We start from the raw sequence: 25,088 nt of genomic DNA, 5'->3' as shown, positions 1-25,088 counted from the left end.
TTTCACGGCGGCTCGTTGGTCTAGGGGTATGATTCTCGCTTAGGGTGCGAGAGGTCCCGGGTTCAAATCCCGGACGAGCCCGACTATTTTTATTTCTTCCTTCCCCGCAGCAGCGGCAGCTCCTGTGCACAGCGAAGGGACACGGACAGACCTGACAACGAGACCCGCTCGTTCCTTTTTAGTGCAAGAAAAAGCGTTAAGAACTCACCGAGGACCGGCCGCTCCTCTTCGTCTCGCACTGGACGTCGCTGCTCACATTTTTCCCAGGCAGACCCCCGCTTTTCCTCCACCGAGAGAGTGCAGCGGGGCCGCTTCTCGCCCTTCCGAGCGGCTCAACCCCGGCACACCGTGCAGGCTCCGGCGCCGTCCCCGCGACCCCGGTCCCGCTGCGGGCGGGCCCGAGGCGCAAAAAGCGCAGGAGGGCCCCTCGGCGGCAAAACAAGGAGCGCTGCCGCACCCCCTTCCCAGCGGGCTCGTCCGGGATTTGAACCCGGGACCTCTCGCACCCGAAGCGAGAATCATACCCCTAGACCAACGAGCCGCTCTGTAGGTGCTTTCCCAGCTCAGCAGTTCAGTGTCGTCCCGCCTCCTCCCGCCCCGGCCGCTCGCGTCAGTGCTTGTGTAGGTCTGTCCTTGCCGACCCCACCAGCGGCTTTGCCCAGCGCTCCAGAACACATCGCTGCCCTCCCGAACTGCGGGGGCCGCGGCCATTCTCCCTGCTCGCTCCCTCCGTCTCCTTTCTCAGGGTAATCCCTGGCATCACCCTTCCCCCGAGCCTACGTTCGTTACCGGTGGCTCCGCGTCCCCGCGGGGGGACCAGCGGCCCCCGCGGCGCTCCGCTGCTTTCCCCCGCGCAGACCCCGCTCCCGCGCTCATCCCGGGAGCGCAGGAACAACCCAGCCTTCCCATTCCCACTTCCACTCCCATTCCCACTCCCGCTCCGCGCGCGCGGTGGCGCTGGAAGCCGGGCGAGCTGGTTCCCAGAGGATGGGGAGGCGGAAGAATGGGACACCCCCACACCCCCCCCCCGCCAGCAGCTTTGGTTCGTGCCGGGCCGCGCCGTGCGCTGCGCCCCCTGGCGGTGCGGGGGGGTCGCAGCGGGTCCCGGGGCGCGCTCGGAGCCTCCCGGGGCCGATCCAGGACAAGCGCCCACGGGAGCCACGGGCATCGCCTTGGGGTTCTGAGCACACAACACCTTCCTGGCTGGAATCCCGCTCGTCCCTGATATGCTCTTGTCTGCTAATGCTTCCTGACATCCTCATGTTTCCACATGAAACGTGGAATCTGCATCCCAGATGTTTTTTCGGGAAGTCTTCCTCCCCGTTCCTCAGTAGTTGCTCTCTCAGATTTAAATGTTGAAGTCCTGATGCCAGTGGAAATCTCGCCCCTATTTTGCCGTCTGCTACCAGTTCTGCCCGTTCTTCCTCGAGTTTCTTCATCTCTCCAGGAGGAAACAAAACACACAGATTGTTTTGCTTTGGTTTTATTCCACCATTTATTTATTCTGTTTCTCCCTCGGATTTCCATTCCCGAGCTCGGGACACACATACACGTTCTCTACACAGGCACACATATATCTGTATGTACAGTAAGGCACAACCACTCACATCCAGATGGGACATTGAGAGAAGAAACAAGGGGCAGCCAATGACTGCAGCCTGCCCTGGAATACAAGCTAGAGCAAGCAGATTAAAATGGATCCAAAGGCAACAATGCTCCACAGCATGGCTCCAAAGGGTGTGGAGGTCATGTTTGCCAACAACCCCTTGAAAATTCAGGAGGGCAAGTGCTGCTGGCTCTCAGCAAGTGTGACGTCAGCCCACATCACAGTATGGACATCTTGTTCTGTGTGGCCAGCACAGCTTCAGGCACTGCTGTCAGGAAACTGGTCAAGTGAGGGTCTGACATCCACTTTTCCCCAAATACTCTCCAGATTAAAATCACAGTGACTGCTAGCCCATGACTTTTAGTAGCCCAAGAGTGAATGCAAATCTAGGACAGCACATAAGTACTTCAGAGGGACTGGCTGCCTGAGCTTTGCCAATTCAGCCAGGCAACGCCGCTGGAAACTCAGCCAGCTAGGACTTCTTCTTTGACCTGCACAAAATCAATTGGCTGTTTCCAGGAAGCTGGGATGCTTTCTACCACGAGTGACTCCCGGTGGCCACACACCAGAAGTTTCAAAACAGACTGGATAGGGTCTGGAAGTGAGAAAGATTGATGGACAAGCAGCCCTTCTAAATCTGGACTGGAGCCCAGAGCCAGATAAGAAAACCGGCCCTATTGGGCTACTCAGCACATCTTTTCCTTGCATACAATCTGCTGGTTGTCACTTTCCACCACGCTAAAAGCACCACAAAGCTGAAGCACACAGGACCTACCAGCCTACCACAGGTGGCTTTTTCACAGATCAGCCCCACTTCAAAGATATTTTATTTTGTATATTTTATATTTATATAGTTTTATGATCAGTGTTCTAGGAGTTTTCCCCGTATTCAGAGTTCATATTGTCTGCCACACAGCACATATGGAGAAAAAATTCCTGGTGTTAAAATATTATTTACTGAAGTTTTAAAACCCAAAGTACTTTAAAAGAAGCTACCAAAAAGGCACCATACATGTATGTATGTACGTAACTGATGAACTTCATCTAAGACCAATGCAGGGGAGAAGAAAAAGACATTTTGGAGTAAGATGAAGAAGCAGAAGGACTGTGAGTGGTGGTGGTGGCTGTTGCCTCCAGGACAGAGTGTATCAGGTCTCTCAGTCCCCAAACATCACCAAGGAATGCCTGCCAACACCTGAGTTTTGAACTCTGAAGAGATTGCAGTCTCTTGTTCCAGCCATCCCAAAATATGATGGTGCAAAGCAGAGAGCCAGCGAGTGGCCACTCAGCTCTGTGATGAGTCTGGACATCAGGGGATTTCTGCATTCTGCTCTTCTTCTGCCACTGAAGGTTTTCCAGTAGCTTCCACCTTGATTGGGTTAGATGGCTCCTGTCCACATGGTAAGTCTCCTCTGCCCTGATTGGGTATGTCCTTTTGAGAGGGGAAAATGAGTAAGGAAATAATGAAAAATAATCATGGGTCTAAGCAAAGACACTGCTGGGAAATCCTGGGGGCACTTTGGTGGTTTCTGTGCTAGGAGGCAAAGGTGAGCTGCAGCCTGACCACCAGAATCCTTCCTTCAGCTGCTCCTTGCCAAACCAAGGAAGCATTTGAAGAGGAGGTGGTTGAGGCAGGATGAGACACATCCTCAGGCATTTGGCTGTGTTACCAGTTGTTATAGAACACACAAGGTGCATGGAACAAGGTCTGCTTCAGCCACAGCAAATCCTCCTTTATTTCAGTGGCAAAGGCTCATGCTTGCAGGCTTTCAGAGCTGATCATGAAACTGGTGAGCCCTGGGTTTGCTGGCAAAGCTAACAAGCTAAACACATAGGGAATATATATATGTGTACACAGGTATACATACAGTGTGTGCACACATATAAATATTTATATGTAAGGAGTCATATTGATATAGTGTATGCATGGTTACTGCTGGGGAAATGTGCTTTTTTACTGCAAGTACTTTCAGATTGCTTTCAAAACAACAATGCAGGAGGGTGCCTGGTGAGTAGAGCCTCTCCATTATACTGAATCCAGAATTAGCTTTGCTTCTTTTCCATCCTCTCCGTAACACCACCCAGGAGGGCTGGTTGTTTTGAGTATCCTGCTTCACAGTCTCTGCAGGCCTGAGATCTGAGGCTTTTGACATGTGGGAAGCAGCAAAATTGTTGTTGTGTTCTGTCACAGTTGCCATTTTTGCTAACAGCACAACCCTCAGGTGCCTCAGGAGCCACCATCATGCTGGCCCATCTTACCTGTGTGTCACAGCTACACTGTGCCCTGGTCCTGCGTGACTGACACTGCAGGCTCACTGGCAGTCTGTAATCCCACTGCATCCTGCAGTTGTTCAGGTGCCAGTGCTGTTTCTGCAGTGTCTGATGTTCTCTGTGTGTCTGTGTTTTCATTGCCCTCCTTTGTTTCAGCTTCAGCTTCCTCCTTCTCCTTGTCCCCCTTTCCTTGTTCACGGGCAGCGCTTTGCTGCTCTTCTCCCTGGGGACTGCCACGCATCTCACTGTTTCCAGAGGGAGGCTGAGGAGAGTTCTCCTCTCCTGGGGCATCATGACACACTTCCTCCTCCTTTGTATTCCCTGTGTTGTTCTTGCAAGGAGTAATTTCCTCTGCCTGTTTTTCACCTTTTTCCCCATCTTCTGATCTACTGGATCCTCTCCTTGACAGGGGCTTCTCATCAGACTCTGCCTGTTTATTCTGCTCTTTGCTGCCTTTTTCTTCATCCTCTGATCTGCTGGATCCTCTCCTTGATGGGGGCTTCTCATCAGACCCTGCCTTTTTCTTTTGCTCTTTGCTCCCTGTTTCCACCTCCTCTGTCTTGCCGTTGGGCCCAAAGACCTCATCTTCCCTGGCACCATTTTCTGGAGAAGACAAGTTGACCCCTAAATCTTCCCCGTCCCCGTACTCGGACAGAGATCTTCGGAACCTCCGGGAGGGAGGCCTGCGCTTTATCGATCCTCGCGTCCGCACCTGGCAGGCAGGAAAAGCAGACATTGAAGCAGTCAAGAGAGTGGAAACGGAAAGCAGGAAAGTACAACAGGGGAAAATACCACTGGATGTACCAGCCTTTTCTACTCTGGGCAGGTTGAGGAAGGAGTCTGTACTCCAGCTGGTGGTGGTGAAGGCAGGTTATAGCTCCTTACTTAAGTGCTGAGCTCTGGTGACACCTGAGAAACTGCTGTGCCCTGTGTGGCTCCTTAAACTGAGCCTCAGCCACCTCAGATGTTTGCTGGCCTGTGGCACCACCAGCTCACAGCACCCCCTGGCACCAGCCACCCCGTTACTGCTGAGCTGAGGGGCTGGGTCCTGCCCCTTCATCCTTTCCTTGCCACACTGGGCCAGGAAGGCTGCTTGGAGCCGCTGGCAGGCAGAGAGGAGGCTGCACACAACTACACTGAAAGGCTGTTCGGAGCCTGGGGCTTAGCTCTTCCCTCTTGGCCACAAATACATGCCCTTACAGCAGGACTGAGGGCTCAGCCTCCCCCTCCTCTCCATCTCCAAGCAATAAGCAAGCCCTGTGGAATGGAGGAATCCTAGCATGCGGATCCTACCTTGTTGTAGAACTGCAGCTGAGTGCTTTCTGGGGGCTGATCAAAGCTGACTGGCGTCTCGCTGGGCTGGGGCTGAGTCCCTGGGCTGGTGGGTGTGGAGGGAGGCGTGCTGAATGGAGAAACCAGGACCTTCAGCCCAGGGCTTTTGGGAGACACTCCTGGCAGCAGAGCAGCTGGAGCAAAAGCCAGATTGGCCTGCAATGAGAAACCCCCATTAGGGGCATGCGTGACAGCAGCGTGTGCTGCACACGATAACCACACAGGGGAACCCCTGCCCTGCCACATCTCTCAGCTGTCACAGACCTCCTGGTTGTGGGTTTCTCCTGGTGACACGGTCAACAAACAAGTCTGGGCAGAGAAGTTATGACTGGACATTTGTCCTTCCCTGGCAGCTGGAACTCTGGACATGCTCTTTTGTCATCCTGAGGCCTTTTGGGATTTTCCAGTGACCCAGCCAAGACACCACAGTCTGCAGTGGCTGAAAAATCTGAATGCACAGCCAGCAATGGTTCAAGATTTAAACCCTCCCTCGTGTGCCCAACTGGAGCTCACATTTTCCAGCCTGATCTGCAGGTCTTCTGAACGACCTGTGCAGCTGTGAGACGACCATGGAAAGCAGCAAGCTTGTGACTAGCTGTGGCAAAACACTTCCTGCTGGCCTCTCACTGAGAAGCTCCCCTAGGCAAATGTCCTTGGGTGCACCAGGAGGGACAGAGCTATGAATAGGCTTAGGTTGTGTCAGGGTGGCCAGGAGGCTCTGCAGTGACACGTGCTCAGGGCACTCTGTCTTCAGGCCATCGAGTGCTGAGCTGCCCTCAGCAGTGCAGATAAGGCACCACAGAAACATAGAAAGGGCAGGAAGCGCTGGGTGTGTTTGTGTGTATCTGCAGGAATCCAGACGAGGGAAGTGCAGTGCAGAGCTTCCAGGCACACACACGGGACAGCCAGAGCCTGGAGCACACGTCCCACTGCCAGGATTGTCACTGCCTGTGCTCCAGGCCAGCTCCCCACTGAGTGCAGGGGACTCAGTGGGAGTGACAATGCTGTCAGGAAAGAGCTGGAGGAAGCCTCATCCAGAGTTCCCCTCATTTTCTGTCAAGAGCTGCACTTAAACGGAGGCTCCTGCCCCTGCTCCCTGCTCAAGCGGTGTTGCTGCCATGCCCATGCCTGGCTGTGTACTCCACAGATCCAAATGATCCTGATCCATGCACTGACATGCTTATGGACACGCCTGGGCATCACTGGACTGCTTCTGGTGCCTGTTACCATTGCCAGACCTGCTCTGCCTTCCTCTTTGTGTGTGGTGGGGCTTGCTTCTCCCCAGTGAGGCCACTGTCCTGTTCACCTGGCTGTCACCCCTGGCTCCTGCATCCCCTTCCCCTCTGGCTGCTCTGCAAGGGAAGTAGCTGTGACCAATGCCAATCACCTTTAATTTGCTGGGGAAGCCATGTGGGTTCTGCCAGGACCTACCTGCAGCTTTTCAATCATCGGTGAGCTTTTCACCTTGACCTTGGGAATGGGGCAAGCATTTGGCGACCGCTTCTGCAAAATAAAATGAAACAGGAAAACACCACAGTGTAGTAGGTGGAAAAGAGGAAATACAATAAAGGCAGAAAACATGGAAGAGATAAGCAGAAACTGCTGGGAGGGAGGCAAATGAAGCTTCATATAGTGTTTCCACACAAAAGTTTCTTTTTCTTCATTCCTGTTCTCCTTTTGTTATCCAGCCGTCCTAGGGCTAGATACATGTACCTCTCCTCTGGAGAAAAAGGACTGCTGTCTGAGTGTCTGACGTACATTGCCTTCACTAAGGTATCTAGCCTGTGGCACAGTTTCCCCTGGTATTATTTCAGGACCAGGTAGATTAAAATTTTACCTCTTAAAGCCTTAATGTTGGCAAATATTGTGAACTTTCTGTGACGGGAAAGACTTTCTGTCACCACTTGAGTAACCAAGTTAAAGGATATCCAATTAGTATAAGCAGGAAGGGCCTAAATGGCAGGAAAGGTAGAGCAATGAAAAGGTTGGAAGCAGTTTGAGAAAGAGAAAGCATTGCTTTGAGAAGGGGCATATTACTTTTTTCAGAAAAGGAAGGAATCTAACATTTTAAAACTTAATGCTCCTTTGGCATGGAGGCAGCAAGAGCCTATAGCTCACAGGTAAGAAGGACAAAATACTAATTCCTTGTTAAGGGCAGGTGACAACATGAAATTTGGTGGGTAGATCTCATACCCTGAAATGCAGAAGGACACAATTGACCAAAGAGAGTCTGAGTGTAAAATTTAGTAAGTAGCAGCCAGCTTACTGGGACCTGCTCATTCAAGGGTCCTAAAGAAATACTCTGTAGGTATTGCCAACAAACCCTCTCTTCACTCTGGATTAATTATTCCCTTTTTCCAAAGACAGAAAAATCTCATGAGCAGAAATATTACCCCATTATGCTCAACAAACAGCATGGGTGCTCCCTGTTCAAATCTAGTAAATACCAGTGGTTCCTGAACAGTGGTAACTGGATGGATCCATCTATGTGCCAAGGGTTGAAAACAAAAGCAGTAGAAATGGGCTGTGCATCCATGCTGCAGGAGCAGGGAACAGCATGGAGCTGACTCTCGGTGAGTACATGAGGGAGAGCAGGGGCAGGTTTGCTGCTGCATGATTGATGGATTTGGCTGCACAGCCTGACCTCTCTGGCACCTTCAAACCCGTGTCTCAGGAGAGAACAAGTTGCAGAGAGGAAAGACCTTGTCCCCCTATTAAATTGATACTCACTTGCTCATCATTGTCACTTGTCTCAGTTTTGTGGGAATACAAGGGAAGGGAGCAGGGTGGTTTCCTCCGAGTTGGCTTATGTGGTGGTACCTAAGAGAAGAAAACAACCAACTCAGCAGCAGGGAAATCAGTTTTCTTAAAAAGGAAGTGAAATTCAAGCACCAAAGGGCGTGCTGTGTGAGTGACCTGCTCGGGAGGCAGGGCTCAGCCTACCCAAATGAGTCATCCAAAGGCAGCAAAAGATGGTATTAGCATATGGGTGTGCTTGTGGTATCTAGAACCCCGTGTTCTAGTGTTGTCAGAGTAGTTTGTATCTTTTCCTTTGTGCATGAGACACTCTTCTAAGTTGTGAAGGGTTAGAAACTTCCCAGAAACTTTGTCTGCAAAGCATCCTGCTGGAAACCCCTTCACACTGGAGAGGTTGTTACTGTTCTCTTTCCTTTCATTACCAGGATTTCCTTTCAGTGAGATTCAGCTGCCTACCTGGTTCATGATTTCCTGCTTTATGTCTGATATATTTTCAGGGCAAAAAGAGGAATTCTGACTTTTTCAGAATTTCAGCCCTGTTCATTTCTCTTGAATGAAGGAAAGCAGCACACAGGGACAAGGCCTCAGCTGCAACCCTAGATTTGACTAAGAAACATATTCTCCAGAGGAGAAGAAACAAGGCAACTTAATGGCAGGGACACTCATTCATTCTGAATGTCCTTGGAGTCTCAGAACTATGAGAGAGCTCCCTAAGAAGGAAGAGATGCACGGCACATAACTATTGCTCTGATCTTGAAGCCAAGCTGTCTCTATTTTTATGCCAGGTTTGTAGTCTCCTGCCAAGCTGTTAACACACTTTTCATGTGTTAAAAAAATAATCCAAAATAACTGGCTAATATTGGGAATCTTGGATAACATCCACTATATCCATAACAATATCCAATATAAACCATTTGGATAATTTTGCTACCTTCTCACAGGCTGTCATGTGAGAAGTTGTATTATGGCATCTTTGCCCTCTGTACAGCTGGCTAGCTTGGAGGACCTGATGTCACTTGAATTCTGGAGGTGCTGCACCCAGCCATGGCCCTGGTCTCTAAGCCCAGGGAAGCCATGCTCTTATCCTTGTGCCATGCCAGGAAGCAATAATGTGTCTTGTGGAAACCCCACCATTCTGCAACTACGGAATGCTGTGCTGTGCACAGTGGATGTGTCAGAGGTTCCCTGGCTGACAGGATTCCCCTCTGCTGGCATGGGCCAGGCAAGGGTTAAAGATCATCCCTTGGGCCATTAATCTGAAGCCAGCTTGAGAAAGCTGGTGGGGAAGTGACAGATGGCTTGGAGAGAAAAGACAGGAAACTTTGTCCTCCTCTGTCTCTGGAGAAAATGAGTTTCCTCGCACTGTGAGGCCCCTCCATGCTGCCCTGGCTTGGGAGCAGCAGAGGTCTGCAGATAACACAAGAGAGGTCTGGGAACTTTCTGCCTTCTGAAGGGTGAGTGGCTTAGTGCAATTAAATCCCATACCTTCTGAAGAGGAAATTACTGTAATGGGATGGACAGATGGAGTGGTGTGCTGGCAACCGGAGGGAAAAAAATAGTGCTTGGGAAAAGATTGGCTATTCCCATCCTGGGAGTGCTAACCTCTGATAGATGATGGCATGCCGGCCCTGCAGGGCAGAGGTCACCACTGCATCCAGCCAAAGACAGGAGGGGTGACAGGGAGGATACCCCTAGGCCAGGCTGGGATCAGGAGCTGAGTGGCAGAAGGGAGCAGTTCAGTTTCAAAAGGTGCCTGAAAAGGGCCACCAGCAAACATTTATGCTTCTAAAAGAAAAAGGCATAATGATACAGGAGGCTCTATGGAAAATGTCAACCTCATTTCATAAATAGCCCTGACTTTCCTTTCTTCCTAAGAGAGGTATTCTAGTGTTTTACTTAGCTGGAGAAAGTCAGCATGCGAGGCAATGTTTGGCATGGTGAGATTTCATTAAAATAAAGTTTCAGCATGATAGAGATAGGCACAGAGTCTGAAATATCATTGGGAAGAGGCAATGCAGGTAAGTAAAGAGGCAGCTTTCTGAGGCCTAGACAGAAGTAATAACCTGGAGGAAACCTCCTTTTGTGAACCAGGTGCTGATGACCTGCCACTGGCTGCTACACTGCACCATCTGTTTGTTTCTTCTCGTGTCAGTATTGGTATTTCATTATACATTACTGCTGTCTGCCCACAAAAGCCAGCCCAAATAGGACATGAATGCACTGCTGTCTGCTGCTGTTGGGTAAATCTGTGCATCCTACAAGCTCTGCAATGTCTTGCTTACAGTCTCTCCCAAAACATGGCTCTACCAAAATACCCATTCACCAATCAGCAATGCATGGAAGATACAGCCACAACTTGCACCGCAAGAGGAGATGAGTCCTTTGTGCAGATCCAAAATCAAGGTGGATTTATGCTCAGATCACTGATGTTCCAGCAGGAAGAGGCAAGTGATAAACTTCCCACTTGATTTCCTGCTGGTGGCTGCAGGGCACCTTACCTCTTTTCCAGGGATACTGGCTGCTTGCTCTTTGAACTTTCCTGCTAGCTGAGCCACTGAGGGTGATGCTGACTTGTCCACCTCTGAGCTGGTCTCTGCTGGCCTGTTCTGACAAACCAGGAACAAGAAGCTGTGAGTGAAGGTTGGGAAAAACAAGCCTGTGTATGTGTTACAAAGTTCAAGAGAAAGCAAGGACTTGAAGCAGAGTTTCTCACATCTGGCATCAATCAGCCAGCCTGAGAGCAAGAGGCTTTGGAAGACAGGATTTAGCAGCATTTTCAAATATCCCAGAAAATCAGTAATTCATGCAGAGCCTTTCAGCTCCAGCTGAAGAGCCTACACTCAGTACTTTTCAATGGAAGCAAACAAGGCGTCTCAAGCCAAGTGTCTGCTCCTCTTATCCTTGCAGTGAGCAGATGGAGCAGGCAGTAATGTAAGTTCCCATACACCTCCTCAGCTCTCTCATACCCTTGTTACTGCCCTGGTCACCATCAGCCTTGCTTTTCCAGTGGTTCTGCTGTGAGAAGCCATTGCCAGTCCTCACAGCAAGCCAACATCTGCTTGGAGATGTGTCCCTTGCTGTTCTGCTTTTTTCTCAAGTGAAATACTGAGGCGGGTGTGGGGGGGGGGAGGAGGAAATACCACGGCTGAGAGAAGCTTCCCCTCCTCCGGGTCAACAGCAGGCTGAGAAGCAGAAGGCTTGTGCTGGAGTCTGGATGATGCAGCTCTTTCCCCATCACACTGCCCTGGTGTCATTCCACATTTACCTTGTTTTCTTTGCTATGTGTCTATTGAGCAGTGTGAGTAGAAAGCCTTGAAATCAAAGCTGATGAAAGGAAATCTTTTTTCTTCATCTCTAGTATCTAATGCCGAGGAAACCAAACCAGAGGAACTGAGAATAACTAACCAACAAATGTTATTCCAACCAGGAATAACAATCCTGATTTTGTTAGAGGTGGAGAGCTCACAAATAAAGAACCCAGGCTACAAACCATCAGTAAGGAGCCTCACACCTCACAGCTCCCTATACCACCACCATGAACCCATGACCAACACCACACTTCCCACCCCACTGTCTCAGTGATCTTTCCGCTTCTCTGTTTTTGTTTGCATTGTGAAAAAAGGCCTTTCCCTTTCTTAGAGAGCTGCAAATAAATGTCCCAAATAAATGTTATCTTCTTTTTCCCAGGCCCACAAGCCCCTGTAGGTGTCGGCCATTCCCTGTTCAATTTCCCATACACTTTGGAATAGCTTTCCTGAATCCAAGGAAGTAATATCAAGTTGTCGCATCCCAGTGACCTTCACGCACTTTCCCCTCATCTTTCTACCTTTCACTTGAGTAATTACAGGCAGGGAAAGTGGCAGATAATGGAATGGAAGAAAGAGTGAGGTAAGCAGATCAGCAGGGCAACCTGCTGCACATGAAAAGTGATGTCGGGCTAAGTGGGGAACGACACCAGTTGCAAGATGCAGGCTGTATCTCCCTGCTGTGAAGGGAGGGCAGGCTGGAAAGAGGAGAAAGCAAAGAATGGAGAATGCAGGATGGACTGGGAGGCTTGGCTCATCACACCAGCTCCCAGGATACCTGGGGGTGGCACAATGGACACCTGAAGTATGGACTCAGTTGAAACTAAGCAGCTGCAAGTGCTCAGCGTCTGTGGCAGAACGACTGCCTCCCTTGTAGTCCATTTTTCTCCAAATGCTTCTTTCACATCCCTTTGCCTTTACTCAGAACAGACACAGAACTTCCTCTTGGCCTCTCTGACCTCTTGTTTTTGGGGTGAATTTTTCCTTTCTTTCTTTTTCTTTTCATTTCAGTCTGAAAACACAGCTGCCTTTCTTTGATCAGAGCTGGGAGGCCAGCATGGTTCCATGGGTGTCTTGTGCTGGCGGCTCCTGCGGGCGCGGGGCGCGGGGCCGGGGCGCAGGAAGCACTGAACATGCCATTCTAAGATTAGCACCAGTAGCCCACGGGGCTGTGTCCTCCAGAAACTGCCAGCTGCAGACTCTCCCATTACGGAAAATAAAGAACAGGAAAGGATCCTTACTCAGATCCCTTCTGGCAGTCACACTGCTGTGCTGTATCCAGCTTTTTTTACGAATTTTTTTGTCCGCCCCCAGGTGATGTGCCAGGCTCTGTGTCAAGGGAAGGTGCTCTATTTGGGTGCAAAAAGTTCCCTTCCTTGCACTGCAAGAACATCATTCCTCTGACTTCCAGGAGCTGGGCTGGCAGTCTCCCTCTCCTGCTCCCCAACACTGTGAGGAAGGTGGGAAGCCTCATTTTGTCACTTTCAACCCAGAGCATGTACCAGCATGTACCAGCCCTCAGCCTCTTCCACACCTAAGACTAAGATTTCTGCTTCTCTCACCCCAGAGCTGGCTCTCTCCTGCCCCACGATATTAATTATGCCATCTTTCTCATTCCTGGTCACGTTTCCCACCTTGGTGAAATAACCCACCACTACTTTTCTAAATGGTGATGAGAAGTAGCTCTGTTCCTTTTCTCTCTCTTTTTTTTCTTTTTTTCTTTTTTTTTTTTTTTTTTTTTTTTTGCGATGGTGAAGTTACTCAGACATGATTTTTGTGCTTTTTGCAGCTAACTGATGATTCTTTTCCTTTTCAGAAGAAAAGCATGGTCAGCCTGAGGTAAAGTTAAAGACTTAGTCCATCAGTAATTAGGTGACTGCTACTCTCAGGTCTTTTACTGTTCCATAAAATAAGTGTCTGAGCATTGTACATTCTGAAAAATGTCAGACAGAGCTGTAAACAGGAATTTAATTATACCATCAGTGTAAGCATGGCACTGTCTGCAAAAAAAGGAAGTGCAACTACCAGGTTCTTTGTACAGGGTTTGTTTCACTTTTCTCTTCCAAATAAGTTCATAAAATTGAGTAAATTTGAAAACAGTTTTCAAAACCATGTTTCTTCATCTGCTTTTAAAACTGAGCCTAGTCCCTTTCAGCAGCACTGGGGAAGAAAGTTCTGCTTTTATCCGTGTTTGAGGCACAAATGTGCCAACTTGAGCCCCAAAACCTTCCTTATGCATCAGAGTCCCTACCTCTATTGTGAGAGCAAAACTGCCCACCAACCCCTGACTCTGCAGATTGTGTGAAGGGAGGCCACTGTTTTTAGCACAGATCCTGCTCCTCTCACAGGCTGCCTGAGTCCACTGGATCCACACAGAAATGTCCCATCATGTACCTGCTTTGACTGCTGAAAAGAGGAAAGCTCTACTGGCTGTCATACAGTGGAGTGTTTTGGCTAAATACCAGCTGAATAACAGCAGAGATCTATATTTCCCTAATCTCCTTCCCTCCCCTACGAATCTTCTGCCTTGTCTGCTTTTGCAGGTAGGACATTTTGGCCAGATGGGTCACCTTTTATCTGAGAAGCAGCACCTCCACAGCACCTTGCAAGGCTGGAGTATTCAGCAGCTATGAAATCAGCGATGGTTACACAATTTTGGTACTGGTCCTGTGCAACTATCAGCCCAATTCTCATGCAGCTGCATCTCAACATGGTTTTGAGGCCAGTCCCTGATCTCCACATCCCTCCTTTGTTCCAGAAAAGCTCCACGATTCCCTGCAGCCTGTTCTCACACCAGCCCATCATGCCAGATCCTGTGCTCACACAAGCACTGCAAAGCTCCCCTGTGAGTCTCATAGGGATCTTTTCATTGCTACACACACAATCTACCTCAGCAACAGCAAATACGTCAAAAATAACGACAAATATAATGTCTCAGAGGCAGATACAATAAGGCATCCAAGGCGCAGGGCTAGTGTCTTGATTACAGACCCAGAAAGGGTGATATTCAGCACCCAATGCTGCACCATGAGAAGGGAGTTGTCGGTGTGCTAGAGGAAAACAAGAGAGTGTCAGTGTTTTTGGGGCACAGTTTCATAAGGCCTTGATTTCAGACAGCTTATGTTTCCAACCACTCATTCTCCCCTGACCTTTCCTTTCCCCCTTCCCCCCTCCCCTGCACCCGTGCAAGTTTGTGGGGCTGTGCTGTAAACTGGATCACTGAAATGATCTGGGCTTAAAATACACCCCTTAACTCTTTGCACAGTTATTTTTAACCCAGATCATTTCAGCCTTGGAGTTCACAGCACGGCCTGACACGCGCTTGCCCTGCTGTAGTGGAAGGGGATGGAGGGGCGGCAGGAGCAGCCTAAAGCACAGAGGGGAGGGCTTCTCTTTAACTGCTCCAGCCAGAGCCTGAGGAAATTACATCCCTATGTGTCCTCCTGCTCTGATAAGACAGAAAAATCGTCATTTTGCATGCCTGCTGGTAGAGGCTGGGCTTTGGCACTGGTGTTTCACCCTGCATCCTGTTGCCACCCACCTGAGGTGCAGCTAAGTCCAGGCCATGACCTGTGAGCCACCACAGAGAGCACATCACTGGTAAGAAGTTGCCATTAAGCACCCATAAACCACTCATAAATACCATGTCAGCCGTCCCCAGCAGCCCTGCTTCAAACAACAGCAGCCACAGAGGGTAAGCAGGTTCTCTCTGCTGCATGTCAGAGGCCAAGCTCTACACCTGTAGGACCTGCTCAGCTTAGGAAGGGATGGGGGATGCATCTGTGAGGAGGAAACTCCTGAAGTCAAACCATCATCACACTCTGTCTGGAGGCCAGCAACTGGGCAGCAGCACTGTGGTTTTGCTGGGATTAAAGCATCAATCCCAGCCAAGGCACTGGATCTCAGGAGGGAACGAAGCCTCTTGCAGGGCCTTGCTTCCCTGCCTGGCTCAGCTCTCAGAAGGCAAAGCATTCTGCACAAAGCCTTCCCAGGACTGACCCTTCTCGTTTTTCAGTGAGGTAGCTGCAGGATTTGAGGAGCCAGCCAGCCACAGCCCTTGTCTGCACAGGAAAGTTTATACCAAAGAGAGCTAACTCTCTCAGCTTGCAGGGCAAAATACAACCTTAATCTGATCGAGGCGCGGCTTTTCTGCCTAGCTAAACTCATTAGCAATTGGCTTGGCTGAAAGGAGCTGTTCTCAAGCTCTCAAGTACCTGATTCTGACACAGAAAGCATTTTGGGAGTGACATCATAAACTGCATCAGGGAACACGGCTCCTTTCAGGGCTCCCCAGGGGTTGGAGGGGGTGAATGTCTCTTACGCCTGCAGCAAGGTGCTGCCTTTTCCCCAAAAAGGCTCCCCTGTAGAGCTGGGGTTTGATGAACTGGAGATGTCCTGCATACCTCAGACCAAGCAATGGAGAAGTGATGACAGTACAGCTCCAGTTTGGGATGACCATTTCCATTGGTAAGAGCCAATCCCTTCTCCCCAACCCATCTTTTATTCAAGGGCAGAGGCCAGCTGGAGGCAAAAGGTCACTGAATAGTCACACAGGGCACAATCCAAGGTACATTTCCTGTTTATCTGCAGAGGACATGAACTTACACTCTGGAAAATGCACCACAAATGCATCCCAGTTATTTTGGCTCTCACATTTTTTAAGTGCAGATAAGATTAGATGGGCAGCTCATAAGGAACTCCTCTTTAAATCAACTAAAAAAGCTCAAGAATAGTTTTTAACTAGGATTGGACCCATGCTACTGAATGGAAAAACCTCTCTAATATGCAGTTTGTAGTTTCATTCAACGTCATCTCTTTGCATCCGACATTTAGATGAATCACACTTGCACCCTCCTGCCAGCATAACCTGATTTGTTTATCTGAACCCATGCGAGTATATCAGTGGCATCGGGATCACATTGAAAGGGGAACATTGTTTGTACTGGGAAGGGAGAGGCAATTAACCAGGGTATATTTAAAACACAAACTCCCCCAGAAGAGCAAGTTGAAAGACGAGAGGGTGGGAAAGCACCTGAATCACAGCAGGGGGAATCAGGCAGTACAAAGCAGGAGATGCTGCTACCCACAAGCTGAGCCTGCCTGTTCTCCCTGTGACCCACAAAAGGACAAACACAGGCTGAACACAGATTGCCCAGGAAGTGGGTGGGCTCACACTGGCCTTGGCCCATGTTTTACATCCCTAGAAGGAAATCTCACGATGCTTGTTCCGACTGGAGCTCAGCACCATGCTGGGCCACTGGCTCAAGAAGCAACACATCCCAAGAGTAAGCCCTGAATAAACAAAAAACTTCTTGTTACACTGACCCCTCTTCATCCCAGCAAAGCATCCTTCTTCCCATCTCTCTCTTTACTCTTCTTCACAAATCATTCTCACTGGAGACCTTCCAGCTCTCTGTTTCAGGAGGGATTTATGTGATTTATTTACTCACTTGGCGTCTTATCTGGCAAGGAAGCTGCTCCTTGTCTCATTGTAGTAAATACTAATTATTGGCAGAAGCCCCAGCTGGAAGTGGCTGCAGCTGTGGCTCTGTGATACCTCATAGCCAGTCCTGTCCATCATTGTGTCAGTGTAGCCTGTAGCACCTTGGGAAGAGAGGCCAAGGCTCTCACCTGCCTTTCCTACCATGTACTGTACAACAGGGGTGATATTTACTGTGCAGCGCTCCACCACAGCAAAAGCTACACGGTGAGCCACCCCTGCACCTTCTTCAGGTGGGGCTAGGCTAGCCCTGAGAACTTTGTGAGCACTTAGAGCATTACCACAGTTACTTTCCAGGAGAGGACAAGACAAGAATATCTTGCAGGTCTTTCAAATGTATCCTAAACACTACAAAAAAATCATCATTTTTCTATGTCTATCTTTCTGCAATATTTTCTTTGATCAGCCTTTACCAGATGCTAAACACCTCCATTTCACAGTCCCGATGAGAATTTTGTGAGCTTTATGAATGGCAGCATGCACAGAGTCCTCACCCTTTTCTCCCAAGCTGCCATCACATGGCTGAGCAAAAAGTAGTAATTGGTCTCAGAGTGCCATGGGCCCCTCACTGCTAGGATGCAGGAATGAAATATAATAGAAAGCTGAGCAAAGAAAGTAAGATTTCCACTTGAAAGATACAAGAAGAATTCTGGGGCTAATATCTGGCCATAAAATCTGGTTATGAAAGAGTGTAGGGGTTTGTGGAGGAGTAGAATGACGACCCCAGAACGCTCTGCAGAATCCTTGGCTGTTGTTTGCCAGGACTGGCGTTTTGAAGGTTGTGCAAACAGGTTTCTAGTTTGACTTGCAACAAAAAGAGTTAATGTCTCATATGAGAGTGTACACAACTGTGCAGAAGCATTGCATGTCCAAGATAAAGCTTCATCTACATTGTGAAGCCTCAGCCAGTGCAGAGGAAGCCACCACATCTGGTTGATGTCACACACAACAGATTCATTCTCGCAGCTTTGGGGAAAGCAATCTGGGAATTATATTGTGAGTGCTGGAGTTTGGGCTCCAGGTTTCTGAATACCCTGTGAAGATAACAGGACCTCAGATTAGGTTTGGGACCAGTCTGAGCTCCTGGCCCCAAGTATGGGTTTTAGACTCCTCTGACCCAGCCACACATCTCTTCTGTACGTATCTCTCCATAGCTGTAGATTGTGGTTTCCTGGAGACAAGGGAGTGCTCATTAATTAAGAAATGCCAAAAAAGTACAGAAATATTGAACATGGAAGTTTTGGAGGTAATCAGGAGGAGTAAGGAGTCCTGCTTACATGTGCTGCCTTCAAACCCAGAGATCTCTAGCAGCTCTCCTCAGGTCCCTTTGAAAACAGGACCTCTCACAGCAGCCCTAACAAAGATTCAACTAAAACTCCTGAAATGCAAGTGGCAGGAAAACACACCAGGCCTTCTCTTGAACTCTTGCTTTTTGAAACATTTTCAGTGGAGAGCAAACTTCTTGCCTGAGGGTAAATCACTGCTGCCTTTCTCCTAGAGTCTATTGAATAGGTTAGCCACAAGAACTCAGAAGTATGACATTCCTTCTCAGAGTGGCACCCAAGTCAAAGCTTATCCCACCACAGATAAATGAATATAGGATGAGTGCGTGCTTAACCTCAACAGCAAGGCTACTGCACAGCTGTAATGAGGGTGATAACGAGGAAGGAGCTCTGACTATAACCCAGGACAGAATAGTATGAGGAATGTGGACTACAAGGGATTGTTTGTTTTTAAGAGAAACAGGCAGAAAAAACCCACTTTACATAAAATATGTAAAAATATGTAATGCTTCCCTGAGTTTGGAAAGAGTTTGCTTTAGGGCAACATTTTTCTCAAGACTTGCAGTGATCTGGTCTTGATTTTCTCATTCTGAGAGTTCCCTTGTGAAGTGCTGCCATCTTGGCACTTGGGGTCAAGCACTGCCCAAAGGGTAACGTGAGGATATTCCAGCTCAGCAGCTTTCATCCAGAAGACTACAAGAAAATCTCCCAAATACCTCACTTGAAAACTACAGAGGGTTGGATCTGCCAAATTTAAAGGCTAACCAAAGCAAGATTTGGGAATTGGGTAGAGGCCAGTAAGTAGCCCAAAACTAGTAAAGGGACAAATGTTTCTCAGAGGAAGAAGCACTGTGTTGAACTCGTCCCCTGAACTGTAAATAAATGGTTCATGCACTCCCAGCCTTGCTTCCTAAAAGTAGAGGGGAAACTCCTGATGGTTTTCCATGGTTTAGTGGTTTGAGGTACCCAGGTCTATAGGTACCTATGGGATACCAATGGCCCAAGTGTGCTGGGCCATGGGGACCACTGGGTGGTGGCTGGAGTGAGATGCTGGGGTGTGAGCAGAGCCAGGCAGTGCCAGGCAGGAGGAGACAGGCAGAGGAGAGCAGCCAGTGCCAGACACTCAGGAGAGGAGCTGTGTCCTTCACAACAGAATTATAGGAAACATCTGTAGACATCGGGATATTCAATGTGGTGAATAAACTATCTACCTTCTGTTTCAGAGAGTGACTACAGCGAAAATAAAATGAGATAATTATTTTAAGCAAGTTGTTCTTTCCTTTGTGCCATGGTACGTAGCTCTCAGGAGTTTCTGGCCTGTGCTTGCCAATTTCTCTGTCTGGTGAGATTAGCAAAAGCAGCAAGAGTCACTGTGAAAGGCACAAGTGAGATCTTGATTCTCCCTTTTGGTAATGAGAATATTTGGCAATTGCCTGTATGTTCCCAACACTGCATGGGCTGATTAATCTCAGCAGCATTACCTCAAATCACTTTTAGGAGAATCTGCTGAGAGGGCAATGTATGGGCTTGTGCACCTTAATGCCTATATAGCTACTGCTGCATACCCCCCAGACCTGGTCCTGAGGCAAGCCAGGGTTTCATCTGGCAGGAGAGCACTCAGGTGACCAGGCAGGTGTGTGAGGTCTCCTCTGCCCCAGCAAACCTTGAATTCTTTGCTATCTGTTGGCACAGCTTTAACAAGCAGGCTGGAAAGTGCCTGCCCTAAAAACCTTGGATTGAAACCCATCCCTTCCTGGGCAGATCAGAGTTTGAAGCCCACTCTCAGAGGACAGAACAGAGCCCAGGCTTCCTGAGCAAGTGTCTTATTGCATCTGGCAAAGGCTGCCAAGAGTGGTTTGATCCAGCACCACCATTACCAAAAGAGGCAGCGAACTGCAGCACCTGGTCCCCACCGGGCAGGGTGCCTGTGCAGGGGCAGCATGTGTGAAACCTCAGCCTGTACCCTACAGAGACACAGGCAGCTCTTGGCTCTGCTGTGCCCTGAGCAGGAGAAGGTATCTGGCTGTTCAGCCACCACTCTCTGTGCAGGGGATGGCAAACCAGTTCAAATCAATCATTTAAATAAATTGTTTTGTGTGTGCTCATAGCGGTTTGGGAATCCATGACTGAGGTGACCACAGAAACCTCCAGCAAAACATGGGTGTCACTGTTTCCTCTTCTGCAAAAAGTGGTTTTTGTGAGATGCCTGATCCTGTTTGCTTGTGTTCACCATGCTCAGAGTATTCTAAAGGGGGAAGTAGTGGTGCGGAGAGACAAGGATGTGGGACAGGGGGAATGCAATAGGGTCCCAAGGACAGGTCAAGCAGGGTAAATCCAGGCTTGTGCAGAAGCAGCATCCCAGACACTGGTTAAATTTTAAATTTTAATGTAGAGCAGGCGGTGTCCAGTGCACTGGAGGAACCTACAAGGTCCGGTAGTGGCTGCAAGATGTGGATTGTAACCTTTCCATTCTGCATTAGTCCTGTAGTTGATCTGTGACACAATAATTCCCCTCAATTACTCAAAAATTCAGGAAAGAATTTTAGTCCAACAACTAAATGGAGATTTGGTCCCAGAAGCCAGAATGCTCAAGAGGAAAGACACAAAAGAAATTACAAGATGACTGCAGGGAGAGGACAGGAGGCTGGGATGAGGTAGGAAGGTGAAACAAAAGGCTGTAAAGTACCACTGAGACCTGAGGGAGAGAGGCTGTGGGACATACAGTAAAAACAGATCATGATCGTCAGGATTATTTGGTTTACAAGATACATAACAACATTTGCCTGCAGACAGTGACAAGGAAAAAACAGGAGGGCTAAGCCAAGAAGCAAAAATCTGCATTGGCAGCCAGGCCAGCTGCCTACAGACAAGGTGACCGGGGTGTCCAGAGAGCAGGGAAAACATACAAGCCTCATTGAGAATCCCAACCAATTCAAGGAGAAACGGCCTCTGCCTTTCCTGTAGAAGGGCCCTGCGTCTGCAATGGCCCCACGACAAGCCCAGCACAGCTGCTCGCAGACAGGCCGAGCAGCCAACATGGAAATAATTTCAGGCAGCAGGAAAGGGATCGTGGATAAAGCTGATATGTGGCTGGATGTGGTCATACCCAGCCACACAAGTGGAAAAAGAGGGAAGAGCAGAGGGGCTGTGCCCACACAGGGAGCGTGGCAGCCTTTCCCTGGAGAGGCTCCATGCAAGGCGGAGTTCTCCTGCCACCTGAAGCAGCACAACTTCAGAAACGTGCACATACTGGATTTTAAGTCCAGACATAATACACAGGGTTCTCCCTTCGACTCTTTGGGGTGTACTGGTGTCTCTGTTCAGAGGCTGAGGTATTTAAGATGATACAGCTTCCAGGAATAAAAAAGAAGTACAGAACGATTGAAAAGCTGGTAGTTTATTGTGTGGCTACTGTAGGTGGAAATGTATTTCAAACCATCTAACTACAACTCTAGCACTGCAAACTGGAGCTCAGCCATCAGTAACCTTAAGCACTGAGACACAAAAACCAAGTAGTTTAGCACAGATCTCTACAGCTACTAAGTTTCACTACACTAGGAGACTAAACTTATACACCTCTTCCCTTTAGGAAGTCCTGGAAACTCAGTGTCTAGCTATTTCCTTCAAGTTAATATACCTGTTTTAAAAATACTGGCTGTATTTGTCTGGAACAAACAGTTTCAAAAAAAAGATGGATTTTCTTTTTGCTCATTTGGCCTTAAAAGAGCAGTGGTGATGTTGTTGCAGAGCTCTTCCCTTGCTCCAAGTGAACACCAGGGACACATCTGAAGCAACTGTTCATCAAGTTTACCATATCTCTAAGTCTTCTGGGGAAATAGTTTGTGTTGCTTAAATGGGAGTGCTATCAGTAAACCAGAACCTTGCAGCAGATACACTGAGCATTCCGATCATTTGAGGTTATGAAAATTCAGATTGGGACGCTGAAAATAAAGTCCATTACTCTGGAATGCCCTATCAAATACAGCCCTCAGCTCCTCGCTTAAAGAGGGCCACAATGAAGGAAGCCAGTGGGAATATAACAAGAGGAAATGGCCTCAAGTTGGCCTGGGAGAGGTTTAGATAGGATATTAGGAAAAATTTCTTCACTGAAAGGGCTGTTCAAGCACTGGAACAGGTTCCCAGGGAAGTGATGGAGCCACCATCCCAAAGGTCATGTATATGTAGCACTTGGGGGTATGTTTTAGTGGTGGGCTTGGCAAGGCTGGGTTAATGGTTGGACTCGATGATCTCACAGGTCTTTTCCAATCTATCTGATTCTGTGATTAACTTGGCAGCAGGACTTCAGTGTCATTTGAGAGCTGATGCACCACTTTCTTAAGTAATTGAAGATCCCCACTCTCCTAAGAGCAGCACTACTTTTCATTTCTCCAAAATTAAATTAGGTGAACACCTACACAGTTTTCAGCTTAGTTCAGGAAGACATCTGGATTTTCTGGTATGGATATAGAGTCCTTCTCTCCATCTGATGGGAGCCCTCTAGCAATAAATACTGTCTGAAAGCTTGGTGATACAACCAGACATGAGCTATAGGAGATATCTAAATTGCAGATAACATGCTTGAAGGGGTGGGGGGGAAATGGGTTATTTCTCAGAAATTATCCATTGAATAAGTAAATTGGTGGGATTGTGTTGTTTTAAGAATCCACAGACACTCCCGATGTGGAATTGGTCCACTGGAGCCAAGGGCTGATCTGTACCCTGGCAGGGTGATGCTGATGTCCTGATCTACAGCTGACACCAGCTGTTAGCAAGATGTTGGTCTGGCTGGCCTGGAGAGCATTGCTTCCAGTGTGTCTTCAGCAGCTTGTCCAGGCAGGCTCTGGGATGTGTCCTCGAGACTTCCAAAGGCTTCTTCCAAAGGCTCCATGGCTGGAGGGGTGGGGTGGCAGCTCTGATGAAGAGCAGTGGTGGCCACTGTAAGATGTAGCTGCTTTCCTGGTGAGCTGCCTCCACCAGCTGCTTGTACAGAGCTCTGCTCCTGGCCAGGGCTTCCCTCAGGATCCTTCTCTGCTTCCCCGTGTTTCCCTTCCAGACATCTGTTTTTCTTAATGGTCTGGGAACTGTACACAGCTTGTCAAGTTCTCACAAATTAATTGGTGCCTCTCTGTGTATACTTCCAGGCCTTCTTCTGGGGAGCTCTTGCTCCTCTAGAAGGGTAAGGGGTGAGCTAATGGAGGAACAACCAGCAAAACCTCCCAGGAAGCCCACAGGAGACAGGAAATAGTGCAGTCTGTGGGGCAGGTGCTCCGATCTCCCGTGAGCAAGGAATTCTAGACTAAGACAGAGATGGCCAGAAAGGTTGGACTAGCATGTGTACTACTTCAGTGGGGAATGAAATGCATAAACTATGTTTATCATGTGATACAGATCTCTGAGATGAGAAGTTTTCTGTTGTGCCTCAAAATAAATCATTATTTTATGCTATCTCAACCACAGTGTTCCTTTAAGTGACTTCTTGCAGCTGCAGACATGATGGGAGCCTACTCCCACCTGCAGACAGGGAAACAGATCTTCTCCCTTGGTTGCCCCACAGGGGGTCAGGAAAAAAGCCCTGCTTTTAGCAGAGTCTGAAAAAAGAAACTAATTTCAACACAAGGAGGCTCAGACTCAAGATGCTTCAGGTGGGACGAGGAAGGGACTGCTCTTGGCCTAATGGAATGGTTAAAGAGGATGAACTTTAAGCAAATGCATACACAAAATGCATGAATTATCTAATCTGAAGCTATTCAAAAGGTTAAATTAGAAACTGAAGTCACTGAACTGTCAAAGAAGGTGCACAAAGAATGTAAGATGCAAGGACAGTTCAAAATACTTCTGATAAATGCTGTAAGTAGACTGTGGTACCTCCCCATTTAAACTCGGTTAGAGACAGCCTTGTTGGAGCAGCACAGGGATTCAAACTCCTCTTAATTTATCAGGCTGGGAACAGAAAATCAGAAGGATAAATGAGCCTACACAGAGCTTCCAACTGGAGCGGCTTCCAGGACTCATCAGTTAGGACTGTGCTATCTTTGTAACACATTGCTATTATATTAGGTCTACGCTGGATACAGGCAGGTCAGAGAAGGAGGTTCATATTTATCTAAGCCAGGAATTTAGTCTAAAAAGGTACACAGATATGGAGTGGAGGAAAGTGATAGCAAGCACTCTGCTGGCAGCCAGCTTGAGGTGTGAGTGCTGAGCTCTACCCACAGAGATGTCTTGTTAGTTGGACCCTGGAGGGCTCAGTGGATCCAGTGGCACTGAGGATCTGGGACTGCAAAGCTGCTTTCCCACCCTTTGGCTTCATCCAGAGTCTCCAGTCTGTGAGAATCCTGAAAATTGGGCCAAACATTGGGAAAATGTACCCAGGCAGCTGTAATTTGCTGTCATGTTTGAAAATGCCTGAGTTTTCAGCCCAGTCTGGATCAGCCAAAATGATGGACAAGAAATTTAGTCTTTTCCACAGGTAAACAACTCCTCTATACACCTTAAGGAAAATGCACACAAGCAACTCCTGAGCTGCAGCTTGGCCTTTGACACGGATTATTTTTCGGTGATGTGAAGAAGGTAATGATCTGTTTCTGTTTCTGAGTAAAACTGCTCACAAAATTCTCCCAAAATGTTCTAATGGAGAAACCCAGTGTTTGTTGGAGTTTTATAACACTGTACCTCTACTTCAGTGCTCTATTTCTTTTAGCTGCTGGCTGATTGGAACTCGTTTACATGTTCTTTCTCTGGCAAGAAGAGGAACTAAAGCTCCTTCAGCCTCAGGCACAGTTTCCCCAGGTTCAAGCTGGGCCACCGGAACCAGGTGTCCAGGAAGTGTGGGCTCAGTGCCTGCACAACACTTGCTCAATGAGAGAATCAGCACTAGGAAGCTCTGGCTAGCAAGTCCCTGAATTCACAGGTGTTGAGAAGAGAAATTAAATTCAACTTTTGATGTCTGGAGTCACTGCAACAATCCAGTGATTTTTGAGCACATCAGTTGACTATGTCAGGAGGATGTACTACATGAGATTGAAGTCCTGATG

At 48.4% G+C, this 25,088-nt stretch overlaps 1 protein-coding gene and 2 non-coding genes across 7 annotated transcripts in view; 1 reads left to right on the top strand and 2 right to left on the bottom strand.

Moving 5' to 3' along the window:
- Positions 1 to 9: 9 nt before the first annotated feature.
- On the top strand, positions 10 to 81 carry TRNAP-AGG (transfer RNA proline (anticodon AGG)). The gene has a single exon. It is a non-coding gene; the product is annotated as a tRNA-Pro (tRNA).
- A 388-nt stretch (positions 82 to 469) lies between these two features.
- On the bottom strand, positions 470 to 541 carry TRNAP-CGG (transfer RNA proline (anticodon CGG)). Its single transcript has one exon. It is a non-coding gene; the product is annotated as a tRNA-Pro (tRNA).
- Positions 542 to 1,467: 926 nt separating this feature from the next.
- The window catches only part of RCSD1 (RCSD domain containing 1), a 31,113-nt gene continuing 7,492 nt past the window's right edge, over positions 1,468 to 25,088 (bottom strand). The window contains exons 3-8 of one of the 5 annotated variants that reach the window (XM_088052066.1): positions 10,465 to 10,567; positions 7,940 to 8,029; positions 6,641 to 6,712; positions 5,171 to 5,365; positions 3,866 to 4,589; positions 1,468 to 3,038 (exon numbers count right to left, since the gene is read on the bottom strand). In XM_088052066.1, coding sequence (XP_087908192.1) covers positions 3,879 to 4,589; positions 5,171 to 5,365; positions 6,641 to 6,712; positions 7,940 to 8,029; positions 10,465 to 10,567 — 1,171 coding nt within the window. In that variant the 3' untranslated portion in view covers positions 1,468 to 3,038; positions 3,866 to 3,878. Of the gene's footprint in view, positions 4,590 to 5,170; positions 5,366 to 6,640; positions 6,713 to 7,939; positions 8,030 to 10,464; positions 10,573 to 25,088 lie in introns of all 5 variants that reach the window. The other 4 variants (XM_088052065.1, XM_088052068.1, XM_088052067.1 and 1 more) reach the window with 4 other exon arrangements.

This window comes from Pseudopodoces humilis, chromosome 2 (genome assembly GCF_049639895.1).
Source record: "Pseudopodoces humilis isolate 2021_Gansu_Grassland_sample_001 chromosome 2, ASM4963989v1, whole genome shotgun sequence".
In the NCBI taxonomy this organism is placed as follows: Eukaryota; Metazoa; Chordata; class Aves; order Passeriformes; family Paridae; genus Pseudopodoces; species Pseudopodoces humilis.
The sequence above is the reverse complement of the archived record's forward strand: the minus strand, read 5'-3'. Positions and strand labels throughout refer to the sequence as shown.